This window comes from Onychostruthus taczanowskii, unplaced genomic scaffold (assembly GCF_017590055.1).
Source record: "Onychostruthus taczanowskii isolate IOZ18803 unplaced genomic scaffold, ASM1759005v1 scaffold36, whole genome shotgun sequence".
In the NCBI taxonomy this organism is placed as follows: Eukaryota; Metazoa; Chordata; class Aves; order Passeriformes; family Passeridae; genus Onychostruthus; species Onychostruthus taczanowskii.
Genome location: NW_024501015.1, coordinates 7,154,325 through 7,169,067, shown reverse-complemented (window position 1 = coordinate 7,169,067; position 14,743 = coordinate 7,154,325). Strand labels below are relative to the sequence as shown.

At 38.0% G+C, this 14,743-nt stretch overlaps 1 protein-coding gene across 3 annotated transcripts in view; it reads right to left on the bottom strand.

Annotated features, from left to right (window-relative positions):
• Positions 1-14,743, bottom strand: part of RARB (retinoic acid receptor beta) — a 91,617-nt gene that overhangs the window by 56,479 nt on the left and 20,395 nt on the right. For all 3 annotated transcript variants that reach the window (XM_041411511.1, XM_041411509.1, XM_041411510.1), the window contains one exon: positions 9,734-9,882. Coding sequence is in view for 2 of the 3 variants with exons in the window: in XM_041411509.1 (XP_041267443.1) it covers positions 9,734-9,882 (149 nt within the window). In the remaining variant the exon portion in view is untranslated. The remainder of the gene's footprint in view (positions 1-9,733; positions 9,883-14,743) is intronic.

Below are 14,743 nucleotides of genomic sequence, written 5' to 3'. Positions count from 1 at the left end.
AAAAGTGAAAGAATTTTTTTTTAGTAAGGCATTTGTTTTATTTTACAGGGTGAAGAAAAAGAAGAATGTATATAATAAACAAATTGCATACAGAATCTCTAAAGCTGACTTTATTGGAAATACTGAATCTTGGAAAATTACATCCAGTTGTCTTTTCTGCTACAGCACAGACAAAGACCAGCTCCACAAATCTGAAGACCAGCTCTGGGATCCATGGTGCAAATTCAATTGCACTCCATTTCCAGAAGAATCTAAAGCAAATACCCCTCTAGGAAATTTTCTCAAAGGAACACTTCATTCGGGATTAGAAAGAACCTCTGTTTCCATTATCAGGTCAGTCAGTGAGTGCACAAGGCAATGGAAGGCTACTTCCCAAGGCCAAAGTATTTCTGAAAATTGGGAAGCTGATGATTTACAAACTGGGTGATGATTCACAATAACCAGAAAATATAGATAGGTATATAATTAAAAGTAAATTCCAAAATTGTAGCAAAGAACACCTGAATATCTACTTAATAAATAAGTGTGAACTGAATTAGATAATAATTTATTCCATTTTCTACCATTATGAAACTCCTTAATTTTGGTTTTACTTCTCTAAGACGTGCCAGTCAGAAAGTATTTAAGTACTTGCTAAGAAAAAATCAAACTACAATGTGAAAAGATGCCTAAAGCAAGAACAGCAGCGACCTCAACAATCTCATCAGCACCAAAATCACACTCAGCCAGAACTACTCTTGCTATCCTATTCTTTTTTCCAACAGGAAAAACAATGCACTGTCTTATGGGGTGCAGCAAGCTATCCTAAATCGACATTCAACAAATCAATTGTATATCATTCTCTATCAACTTCTCATTAACCAGATTTTTTTAACAGTTCCAGAATTAGAAAATGAAATCTAGTTCATTGTAATTTTATACATTTGTAATTGCATAAATATGGCATAGTATAAAAAAATAGGCTAGTACTGTTATCAGAAAATCTCCCTGTATTTAATTTCTGAGATGTTTGCTCTGATATCCCTATTTTTGTATTTGCTGGATTACATCTGGAAACAATACTTTTAAAGATCATATTACAAAATATTTGGTTAAATATGGTGGAAAGCTGCATTTTTTCCTACACTTGTACAATCTGTGGAGTGTGCACAGAACAGCCTGTATTCTACAACTATAATTAAAGGGCACATGTGGTCCTTAAACTAACAGAGAGGTATGAAATTGATTGACAAGATGAGAACAAAATAAAAGGTTTTTCCCTCTTTCTAGTGAAGAAAATTGAAAGAGTAAAACCCATTAGAACCTACTGACAGGAAAAAAAACCACACTCCACATTCCCTGCATACAAACCAGGGGACTTCTCAGCAGGCAGGTGTGCTAGCCTGAATTGCAGCCCACCTGCTTCTGGCATCTCTGGTCCTACCTCATGGTGTGATTTGCATAGACAGCACTTTTACACGTGGATATAATTTACTTAATTCTGCTGAAGGTGTTGTAGACCACACACACATTACTGATCCAGTGTGAGCCCGAGCTCTCTCAGCCATTTGCTAATAAGCCGTATCAGCTATGGGCAGGTGAAAGCCGGATGGAAATGTGACAACTACATCTACAAGGACTCTTTACCATCCACTGTGGTGAGAGACATCATGATTCAACTCCAGCAACAACACGTACATATCCATATAAATTTGAAATTTCTTTTTACAGTGTATATTCCCAGATAGGGAAAGGCATAGACACTGCCAAAAGAGTAAGACTCAACAATTTTAGTTTATTAATAACAACAACAACGAAAAAATCATAATTGTTATGGACTAGTTAGTGGCCAAAGACTGAAAACATATGCAAGGTCAGCAGGCATGAAGGCTACATTTATATTAGGAAATGCTCTTGCAAACAGTCATGGGCACTATGGCTTGCTGGGATGCAATGGGAAAGTCCACATCTACCTTAGATAACTCCTATTGGCCTCTGAAATGGGACAGCTGTACCCAAACTGTCCACAGGAGATGACTGCCTGCAGCAGGAACACCACTTGCTACCAGAAACCTTCCAGGTACCCAGCATGGCAAAATTGTGCCCCAAAATGTGGCTGGTCACCAACACACCAGAGATCAAGAGTCAGACATTGCTGTTCTTTTTTGAGAAAGCCTTCACTGATGTTATCAGGAATTTTACGAGAGAATGGAGTGCAAGATTTAAACCAAACAATTATACATTGTTATGTGACAGTTCATGGAAAATACGAGAGTACTTTCCAGTTCCTGTTTCCACAGGACATTAGCCCTTATGCTCACAAATAAGTGAAGCAGCAGGGTTAGCACAGTTAGAAAGTCAATTTGGGGTAATCTCTGTGCTTTTATAGCATCAACATGGTTCCCAGAAAAAATTACAGTAATTAGTAAAAGCAACAATTCTCACAGTTTAAGATGAATCCCTGGTTTATGACAAGGGGCAGGGTAAGAGGAAGATTAGCTGTGGAGGTAGGTGCTGTACCCTCATGGAGACACTGCTGCTCTTTGTCCATCTCTGCTCCAGAAGACCAGCACAGGGGAGCAGCTGAGCTATAATCCACAACCTGGGTCCAAAGAACTGGAAAGCACGTTTGGCACACAACATAATTTATTTTTTTGCTACCTATTGTGGTGAGCAAGTAATTTTATTTCTTCATTTATGGCATTCACACAACCCAGACAGAGATATTAATAAACCAGGCAAAAAATTTTTTTTGTTCCTGATCCCACCTATTTCATCATGTTTGCTTGCTCTCAGAGTGCTTCCAACCAATACATGCTTCCCATCTTAAAATTTTTAAAACAGATTCAGGATCTGTCAAAAGTTTTATCTTACAAAAAAACAAACAAAATTTAAGAACTTACTGAAATAGATACCACCTTTTTCACAGGGCACCTGACCTTCCTGGGTTTGTTATTTGAAAAGCTAAAATTTCAAGGATGGCATTAAAACAATTAGGTCTCCTCTGATAGCACAAAATGAACAAAATTTCCAGGTTTTCAGTACTACGTTTAAAGCAGTTGCAACTCATTTAGTGTCTTTCTGCATATGGCACTGCTTTCTGCAAATGAATGGCTTGGAATGTTGCTATGCTACAAAGTGCTTACAGTTTAAGATCAGATTATATTAATAGTATGCAGAAATGTATTTCGAAATACATTTTTCACCTTCTAAAAAGTATTGTTGATTTAACTGAAACTAGGAGCAATTTTCTGTGATTTGAGGAATTTTTCATAGCTGTGCATGGGTGACAGCATGCATCTCTACTGCTGGCACTGTCGCTAATACAGCCTAAATGGAGACGAATGCAGCTTGATCATTCAAGCTGATCTGTATTTTTCTTTGAACCAACAGAAGCTTTTCCCACTGCATTGCTGCAAACAATGTTACTTCTTTCCCTGATCATAGATACCATGACCTACAGATCATACCGTGCACATATTTTCAAGTTCACATTTCTTACATTCTGTTTCAGTTGCAGGTGATTAAAACATGCCAAGAAAACAAAACCAAACAAATACATGAAATGATAGCTAGCTAGCTTTATGAAGTGTGCTTTTATTTTTTACTGCTAAATAGCTGAGAAAACTCTATGTCTGTATACTTAATTCCCCGTAAAGAGGCATAAATATAGCTTAAACATAATAATATTATAGCTAGAAGCTAACATGTGCAAGAGTGGTGTTATCAAAAAGAACTGCTGCTTAAGATCTCTCCACAATGCCAGAACTGCCTAAGAAAATGCAAATCTCTTCTCACAAGATGTAAGAGACATTATTAAAAGGAAAAGGCATCTGTCCCAAAGGACACTGTTCCATAAAGGGAACTTTTTTATAACAATCCATAAAATATTTTAGGTTCTCTCAGCAACATTTCTCACACACCAAAGCATAATATGATAGAATCACGATATCATTTAGGCTGGAAATCACATTCTTGCCACCAAATTTCAAACAAACAAATAAAATGAAAGCCAGTTCTTCCCCCTCTCTCTCTCTGTGTAGCATTTTGTAAGCCAGTTGTTGTACCAATGCTGATCAGGGATTCATGGCCTTCAACAGGGAAACCTCAGTGTCCAGAGTGACATAATCATAGGGAACATCATATCAGAGAACATTAACACAGTTGTGCTTGGGCACCTAATCCAAAGGCTCACAGGGACAGGCTGTTCTAGAGGGTGACCCAAAGCAGATCTGTTTTAGATGCTTTGAATCAGCAATCAGAAGAGCTTCTCTCTCTCTTAACAGACTGCAGAAAGTTAAACAAGTAAATTAGGGCCTCAATTGAGTGGTGGGACTGCCTCGCATTGCATCTGTAAGTGATTAAGTTAAAACTGTAACAAAATGACAGCTTTTCTCCTTAGCTTAACATCTTAAGCTTAACAACAAATTTGTTTGTTGCAAAAATGGTTTCATTTTCTCTATTTTTTCCCCTTGTGTATATTTTGCCTTTTTTGGGGAGTCAGTCCTAAAAAATTACAGACCTGAATGTCAAGGTTTATATCAAAGCCTATTTTTTCTTACTGTTTCAAGTCTTTTCCATAATAAATATATATATTTGAGTCAGGAATATGTCAAACAAACAGACATATTTTCAGAGCTGAAGACCCTTGAAAATGTATTAAATGTGGCTACCCTTTTAATTTAATGATCCTACATTAGATGTGATTCTATATGAAAACGCTGATGGAAGGAAAGCTATCCTTATTTTATGATAAAAGCCAACTTGGGATCACTCAGTATTGAAGCAGATTTATCTACATTTTTGTCTGTTAGCATCAATAACAGGCAGAGAGGCATCTTCATCATTCAGACAAAACTGCTGGACCGTAAACCTACCCTCTTATATGCTGCGCTGTCTTCTCCCATGAAACTGCTCTAGGCATCTTTGCTGCCCACCGAATTCAAGCCAGTAATCCGGGCAGGACTGTCAGCAGAGGAATGCTGTCTTTTAAATGCCCAGAACAAGAGAGAAGGCTTTCAGAGACAGCTGAAGCTGCCAGAACACCAGCTTCTCCTCCTCACCCACACAATGATGGCATTGTGTGGGGAATCCAGCCCACTACTCTCCGTCCCCCTTTCTGCAAACCCAGCTACAACAACGACTGAAGTCAGGACCAAAGAGCTGAGCATTTGGTGACAGTCAGTCCTATAACCACTTGGACCAGCTGGATAAATCCAAATTGCTCATTTTCAATGGAATTTGTTTGCGTGCTGTCTAGCAACACCCAGAGACTGGGGGGGAAAAAGAGAAAGATATCAGAAGTCTGTAACTGAGGTCATGAAACAGAATAAGTAGATTCCAAAACCTACCTCTAAGATGCCATGCAGTTTACAAAATGGAAAAATTGTAAATAAGCTGAATATTGTCAATGTACGGTTTTACACATAAAAAGATGGAATGTCTGCGGAATTTTTCTTACAAAATACAAGTACACTGTGACGATCAGTTTGATTTTGAAACTCAAATACATATAGAAAGCCAATCACCAGGTATGGGGCACATGCACTTCTGTGTTTTGTGTAAAACCCAGAAAAAAAACATAGAAGCATGGTTTAGGAGGTTTTTTTTAACCACTTTGAAATTCTCACTGTGGTTCACAAGTGCCTTTTATGAAATACTCCAGCCTTTAAAAACTTTAAATGATTAGTATATCAACACAAGCCACAGAACAGCCTTCACACTAGAGCACACTACTGAAGACTCCAGTAATGAATAAGACAGCAAGGTCACTAAAGTATTTGGCAAAGGAGGTGAGGAGGTTGTTCTGAGGTACCTGGGAAAATAAGAACTAAGGATGACAGTAAGTGGGAAAAGAGGAAGGAAGGACAGGAGAAGGCACCAATCCCATGTGATTTTGACAAACCCAATGGTTTGACAATTAAGGCAGCTGAAGCCAGATTCTTCAATTCTGGAGGAAAAATGACAACAGATAGGGTAAAATAATGAATGCTGCAGATCAGAAATGATGTCATCATGGCAGGATGTCTGAAAGAACTGACATTATAGTTGGTGGTGACACAAAGAGAGGGTGGAAAGTTCTGTCTTCATGAACTCTGTGTCCAAGGTAGCAGAGAGGTGAGCAAGATGACATGCCAGGGAATGATGGGAGGGGAGAAGTCAGAGAGAGGAGTACTTTGGAAATTATCCAAGGGTTGGTGGCAGCTGAGGGAAGATAAAATTTACAGCACAGTGTTTTCCAAACTGAACATCACAAGGTCATAGTCACCATTCACAGCTCTCCAAAGGCTCCTGGCTGGAAGGGACTCAATTAAAAATACACCTGTTATAAGCAGAATATTGTATGGCATCCCTTATTGGTCTGCCACAAAAAGAGGTCAGTAAACAACGCTTTTCTAAATAGAAAATCAAAGAAATTAACCTTGGCATCTGGAAGTGGATAAAGAGCCATTTAAGGAGATACTGAAAAATCAGCAAGGAAAGAGCCCTGAAAGACAGGAAAAAGAAAGCCTGATGAATCAAAGGCAGCCATCAACCCAAAACCTGGAGGATAGAAAACTGTTCCTTGCATTAGATGATGACTAATAATAATGATCACTGTGGCAGCAGCTTCACTGGAGCTCAAAGGAGAAAGGCAAAAGAGAAGGAAACAGAGAGAAGTCTAGAAGAAAACCAGTGGAAAGCCAGCACAGAGAAACAAAAGATCAGGGTCTTAATCAGGTAAATATGATGTGAGCAGAGTTTTCCATTTGTGTTTCCCTTGGGAAACAAGACTGCCAGGAGTTCAAAGTGAAAGGTAAATGAGTCAGAAAGGAAAAAAGAAAAAGACTTGAGAAAAGGACCTCAGAACAGAGCAAGGTGCAAATGCAGGAGAAAAAATGAGTGAATTTAAGATTTAACATCACAGAATGGAGATTGCAAATTCAATGAAGAAAGAAGAAGGAAAAATAGAAGTGAAAAAGGAGAAAATTGCAACACAGTCAGATGAAAAGAGAAAGAAAGGGATTGGTTGATATTTTAGCCTTGCTTCTTATGGAATGAGATTGCCTCTCCCCATCCCAACAGCTTTTGAATATGCTGGTCAGCTTCGGTGACAAATCTCGAAGAAAACAGCTCTTTGAAATTGCATGGAAATGTGCCTTCAAGGTAAAGGGGTACTGAATTTGAGTTTCCTAACTACACAAAAGGCTGTTACATGAATTCTTCCTTATTATTATTGCTCCCTTGTTTAACCAGAGAATCAGCATGAAGCTGCATGAAGCTCCATACCAAGCAGAAGCCTCCAGTGAAACACAGGATCTCTAATAAACTTAAGTTTATCAACTGAAAGGCAGAGATCCACAGGAGAGAAGGCTTCCTCAATCAGCAGTGCTCAGTTCTTAGTGCTTACTAACATTTGCAAAGCAGCTGGCTAGTTTTTGTATGAAGAAGGCTATAAAGAAAAGAGGTGCATAAAGAACTGATATTGAGAAAGAATAGAGGGGGAAAGCAGACTTGAGAACAGGCAGAAGCCTGTATGGATAAACATCAGAAGTTCAAGGTGGTAGTTTTCTTGAGGTACAGGACCAACAGCTGATGACAGTATGAAAGCAAGTGTAAAGATGAAGGAAAAGAAAAATAAACCAAACAGTCATAAAGGGCTCAAGAGAAAAGGATAACATTCTTTAGAGAAAGAGTGGAAACTGGCAACACAGGTTGCTGAGGTGGCCTCTGGTGTTACAGTCTGCTGTCTATTCTCTGCTGACATCCAGCTCAGACAACTTTCAACAGCAAATGTAGCACCTGACTGTTCACCAAAGGGACTCGTGGTTGATTCAGCAGCCACATCATGTTCTTGCCATTTTCCAGCATTTGCTAAGGAATTTGGTTCAATCCAAGGAAGAGATTCCATAAAACCTTAATCCAACCTGCTGCAGAGGTAACATCAACAAACGCAAATATTACCAGTCTCAAGCAGCCAAGTTACTACTTTGGAATCTTGTTATTTCTCATAGACTGACAGGCTTTCTGTAACTAATCTTTTTTTTCTTCTTCTTTTAACATCAGCTATGGTTAAGTGCCGAATTACCCCATCTTGCAAATCAGCAAATAAGTAAAGATAATATTTCTGTTCTTGTTGAGTAATGGCTAACACATTACAAGATGGATTTCCTCATGTATTTTGACAAGTGAGATCTTGCTTTAACTATTTATGAAAATGCTTTGCAGTAGGCCAGTGAAAGTCCTACAGTGTATTTTTGCATGTTTTTCAAAAAGAATGAACTCTTAGGGACATGTGACCTTTCTGCCATGGTCTGCAATTATGTCTGTGCTTAGAGGTAATGTAGGTGAGCAAGATACACTACTAGCATTTGCATGCTAGCATCTGAGTATGATGAGATTTCCTACTTAAGGAAATCACCTACAGCATATTCTTTCCATAGTTATTTTTAACAAACAGTTAAATTTTGATAGTTTTGTGGTATCTAAAAGAAAAAAATACAGACAGGACATCCAAGAAAAACCTCACTACCAGAAAGAGGTTCTAAAACTGAGATGAGCTTGAGAAGTTACGTTCACTAATTCAGTCTCTACAGTTAGAAAATAGGGGGGGAAATCAGATTTCAGTCCTTTAGTATTTAGTCTAATGACATAAACCCAGGACTATGTTATCTTATGTAAGCACAAAAGGCCACTAGCACGGAAGAAGCTGAAGGTTCAAAGGATAAAGTAAAAATGGCTAACTGCATGCTATCTGAACAATATATCATTTCACAAAAATAAACCAGCAAAATGCTTTTTGTTAATTTATTCTAAGAACTTTATTTATATGGCTACAGCACCTGTCACATTTTCAGCATGCATTAGTAAGGTACTAAACACTACACATCTATTTTAAGCTAAAGGATGAAAATCATAGGTCTTTTCTTTAACTGTTAAGAAAGATCATTGCACTAGGGTATGCTAACAAATTTATGTGTGAGAGCATCTGCCCTATGATATCATTCTTTCCATTTTTCACTCTACCTTTTTCCTTGCCTGCATGGAAGTGCACTGTGTGCATACCTCCAACAACTGGCACACAAACAAGGTGTAGCTAACATTTCTTCTCTGCTGGGTGTCTTTTCTTCAGGTATTCTCTACTTTTGAGCGATGTGCTATATTACTGCATCCTATGGACAGCCATCAATTCATACCCTGACAATCACAGCAGTGGAAGGCAGGTGGCAGATGTACCAGCAGTCAAGTCTGACAGATTAAATTTTGCAAATACAAACCTGCTAATCCTCAAATTCCCAAACTGATTTGAGATTAGTTACACAGCTAGAGACTACACCAAGAATTTCCATATGATCAGATCCTGTTCCCAAATTCCACTCCCTGAGTACGGAGAGGTAGAAGTACACAGAAAAAGGCCAAGAGCAGCCAAGGGCCATTTGAGATCTCAGGGAATATCTGACCTACAGATGTACAATGAAGAGTCTCAAAATGTTTTCCATTTATTCTTTGATCATGTCTACATCTATGACCACATTCTCATGTCAGCCAATAGTTAAGGAAGTCCGTGAAAGACATATTTGGCAGAAGTTACGAAGGGAATTAATTCCAAGAATGATGGTAATTTACTTGTCTTTAGTCATGAATCAGAACTAATTCATGCAAGAAAGTTACAGCTGTCTTTGAAGACAATCAAGTCACACCAACTGGGTTGCTTTATCCTTCTCCTAAGATGAAATGCAGCCCTATAAAAGGAAAGGGAGACGATGGCACTCACCTTACATCCCTCACAAGCACTGACACCATAGTGATATCCGGATGACTTGTCTTGACAAACAAAACAGGGCTTGTAAACACGAGGGGGTGGAAGTGGTGAAGGAGGGCTCGGAACAAGTTCCTCAGAACTGGTGCTCTGAGTTTCAACTGCTACAAAAGAAAAAAAAAAAAGAATGATTCGTAATAATTTTGAATAAATTATTATACATAATCATATTGTAAGTATCAAACCGGCCCATATCTTTCTTTCCATGATAAACATTAATTTGTCTTTCGTAGTAAAATTTAAAGGGAGGCAAGGCAAATAATGACACGACTACATCCCACAGCTTCAAAACTGTATTTTAAAGTACCCAATAATTTAGATGTAGGGCATGAACCTTACCAGGCTCCCAAAAAGGACAACTTTGAGCTCCTGTTCTGGTTTTAGCTTATTGAATTGCATAGTGTCCACATGTGCAGGCTGGATATCAGCCTTTAAAGAGAAACTGTGATTGGTACCTAATATTGGGAGAGTTTTTTAATATCTTGCCTTTTTCTAGGTCAGCATGCAATTCTGACCTAGCAGGATAGCAGCACATATATATAAAGTGTGAGACCTGAAGTGAAAATTACCTAAACAAGTTGTCCTTTCTTTCTTTCATCTGTAAAACTAGCACAACCCAGCAACACTTCCTTACCTACGTCAGGACCTGTATATCAGGAAACCTTGCTGAGAAAAAGCTACTTATATATTATGACCCCCACATCCCTTTATTGCCTTAATATTTCTAGATGGTCATTTGTTTTGAGTCTGTTGAAAAGCCAGTAACCCCTTTCAGGGAAAGGACATGAAAACTCTACGATGCAAGATAAGACATGTGAACTACATCTTTCCAAAACATCTGCATTAGTTTTCTGTGATATGCTGTCATCATTCCTCACGTTTATTGTGGATGTGCAATACATTTTCATGTTTCACCTTGCCGTCTGCTGCTTCTCAGATAAATCCCTCTAACTTTTCAACAGATATACAGGAATGACAGGATCTGAGAACTCAGATCTAGCCAGAAATATTAGGCACTATCAGCAGAGCTAAATCTCCAGAGTACTAACAGCAGGCCCTAAAGAATATTACTCAATGGAAAAATCTTAGACAAGATTTACTGTACATGATATTTTTCAGATTACAACGATGATACATTTGTATTAAACTCATGATTCATTGTCGACCCATGTGTTGCCGAATTCACAGAGGGCATCACAGCACATGAGGCAACCTCTGATTACTCGTGAGAGAAGGGCCCCTTTCTGCCTTTTTTCCTTGGGTTAAGCTATTATCAACTTCAAGGACAGTCACTTCTTGAGAAGAAAATAAATGCTAGAGTAAAATATTAAAGGCTCTGATCTAAGCAAGGAAATACCTTTGCAATTTATTTATATATCTAACGATAAGGAGGCTGTGAAAGAGCAGAAAAGTAAAATAAGTAAAATAACATGGCTCCATAAATTGTGACATTAAGACAATGTCCACAACTATAGTCATCTTTTTCAGCATTAAATAAACTGAACTTGGCAAGCATCTATGTGATCCTACTGCACCAAGAAAATTTTAATGAAGGTTTTTCCTAATAAAAACTTATACGAGAATGATAATTTCTTTTCAACAGTAATTTTTGGTATTTAAGAGAGATAGAGAGTGCTCAGTTATTGATCTCTTCACAGCCACCCTGCTTGAATCAATAATCTATTAGTACTTCTAAATTAAAGTTAGATTCATCAAATGCCCTTGAGAAGCCCAGAACATTCCTTGCCTTACTTCATGCTCGTACATGAATTATAGCGGCTTCCAATGAGTCTATGGAATGATAAAATTTTAGCTTTAAAGCTCCAATACCAGCAGACAATGTGTCTTGTATTAGCTCATTCAACTCTCCCGGTCCACCTAAAAGGCAGTTTTTAGGCTCCCCATGGGAAAACAAGGTTGTGTCATTCAATAAAACAACTGCTCTCCTGCAATCTTTCTGTGATTTCAGTATGGGGAAAGCAGCCCTTCAGAAATAATACTGATACACTTCTGTTTATTCATCAATTCATCCTAAACAAGCACCATCATCCAATAGTAGTGTTCCATCCACAAACAGTATTGTACACCAGAGAGGTCTGTCAAGCACTGTACAAACAACAGGAGCTTGTGATATCCAGAAGAGATTATGCAACCAACTCAGTTCATAAATACACAACAGAGTCAGCAAGTGAAGTGCTGAAGGTACTGCTAGAGAATATTTTTCAGGATGATTTGAAAAGGTATACAATAAGGAAGGAGCCAGTGGAAATCAGAAGATCCTCCCTAAAACACCCATATACATGTGCCACTAAAAGGACCTAATCTACTAAAAATAATACTTGCATTAGCTGAACAACTGTCTAGAGATTTTGTTTTCTTCATTGGTAGGTTTGGTTTTTTTTTTTTTTTTTTTTTTTTTTTTTTTTTTTTTTTTTTGGTTTGTTTGTTTGTTTGTTTTGGTTTGGGTTTTTTTTGTTATTGGTTTGGTTTGTTTTTTTTTTTTTTTGGGGGGGGGGGGGCTTTTTTTTTTTTTTTTTTTTTTTTTTTTTTTTTTTTTTTTTTTTTTTTTTTTTTTTTTTTTGGTTTGTTTGTTTGTTTGTTTTGGTTTGGGTTTTTTTTGTTATTGGTTTGGTTTGTTTTTTTTTTTTTTTTTGGGGGGGGGGCGGCTTGTTGTTTATTTTTGTGTAATAAAACCCAGTTTGGGCACATTCACTTTTGATCACAGGCAAGCTGTGCAGTTTTCTGGAGAAGCTTGAACCTGGGTTCAAGCCATTCTTGACTCCTACTCCAGTTTCTGACTTACTATTCTTCCTTGGATTTAGCTTTTGTAATTTTTTATTTGAAAAAAGTATGCAGTGCCTGGGAAGAAGTCCTGCGTAGGCATCTGTAGCAACCCATGCTCAGCAGGTATAAAGTGTTATTTTTGCAACATGTTGATAGCTAATGAATGCATGACAGCAGAAGCTGCTTTCTTCTATGCATGTCTACACAAGCAAAAAGGAATGAAATAAAGGATGGGGGGTGGACAGTTGACTTTTACAGAAGAAGCATTTTTAAAGCAGTCCTACAACTTTAGGAAGAATTCAAGGAGGGAAAAAAAGAGGGAAAAAAAATGCAACTTCTTTCCATGCCCTGCTTTCTTGCCCTATGGGATGTGACACTTCAGGAGCCCTACTCACCTGAGACAACAGAGCCTGGTGCTGTCACCCAACACCTGAATGCAGCTTAAGCACATAGGGACTCTCAAACAATCGGTCACTTCACAATTCCTAAGATGTCTGAAATTTTTCTAGAGGTTAGATAAAGTAGCAGATAAGATCTTTAAAAGCACAGCGTGCTTTCTGAGAGCTAATTTACTGCCAGCTAAACCGTGTTGACAGACGGAGAAGGTATTTTATTTTGAGACCAACAAGAAGCAGGCAGGCACTGCAAAATGCTTCATGTTCTCCTAGAAGCTTAGATTATTATGCTTACATGTTAATGCACACTTTGGACAGTTGAGTTTTAAAAGAATAAGAAGTTGTAAAGCAAATGGCATTTCCTGGATAGCCTCAAGGGAATTTTGAATACTGAGATCAGGGTCCCTGGTGGGAAGTCGCAATTTCAGCTAATTAGGGTGAATAGCAAAGTGTTGCATTTGGTCAAAACATTCTGTTAACCCTCATTTTTGTTGGCACCAACAAGAGTCTGGATTTTTTGCCTTTTCTTTTTTTTTTTTTTTTCTTTTTTTTTTTTTTGTGAATTCACTGCAGGAGTGCAAGGCACTCAGCTCACATACATTAGGCAGAAAGTCAAAGGAAACGCCAAAGTTCAACTAAAGTACAAGTAATTAGAACCAGATTCTCTGCTGCTTGTATGTGTGCATTTCATTGTAGAAGTTATTTATAAGCCTCCAAACATTTGAAAAAATAACTATATACTGTAGATCATTTAATTTTTATGTCTCGTCTGGAAAAAAAAGTCTGCTTTTAATCATCTTCCAGGAAAGAGCCAGGAACTGGGAAAGTGGGTCTCAATTGTTTCAATACAAATTTCTCTCTTTCATGTGCCACATAAAACTATACTATAAAATTAAATCCAAAATATCATTGACTTTGCCCCCTCTCCATTTTTTTTTTTTTAATAAAAAACCTCTTTGAATTTGTCATGCTTAAATAGTTTGCATTGTTATGAGGGTTTGGGTTTTTTTAAACTCTTGTTTGGAAGACAGACAAGGGGAGAAGAAAAAAAAAATAGTGAGAGAGAAAGAAAACATTATCGTGGAGACTTGCCAGCCTTGACTTAGTAACCTGGCCATGACCCTCCAGCGAGTGTGTGTTTGACCCGGTCACACATGACTCTAGCTGCGTACTGTTGCTGGGTTATAAGTCCCAGATATTTTTACCATATATACAACAGGTGGGGATCACAGACAACAGAAAGAGGAAAACAAAGTCTCCCCTTGTGGGAAGACTCCCATTTTCTCCCTTGCAAAGAAAAAAAGCACAAAGCAAAGAAGTTGTGCTACTACTTCAGTACTGGTACTTGTTGTGCTGGATCTTGTTTTTCCCCAGGGGTGGACGCACGGAGGTGGAGTGGGCTGAGGGCAGGAGGACCGAGGAAAAGGCTCAGGGGAAGCCATGTGCAAATGTTAATCAACACAGAACAAATTACCACAGTCAAAAATCTTTCCTTACAGAGCTGGGTATGCATCGAAGTTCAAGAAGGAATACTTTTTATTACAAGTGAACACAACTGCAGGTTGAGATATTATTACTAGGATTTTCAGAAGCACCTAAGAAACTTTGTTTTCCATATTTGAGGGTTTCTTTTTTATTTATGGCTTTGTATCTGCACGCATCCGCCTTAAAGGTATGATGTTAAATATATTTATTCTATTTTAATTCTTGGTTACAATTTTTGAAGCATTAATTCTAATCAAGTCATGCATCTCTACCAGACTGACCTTAAAAAAAGGATGGTATT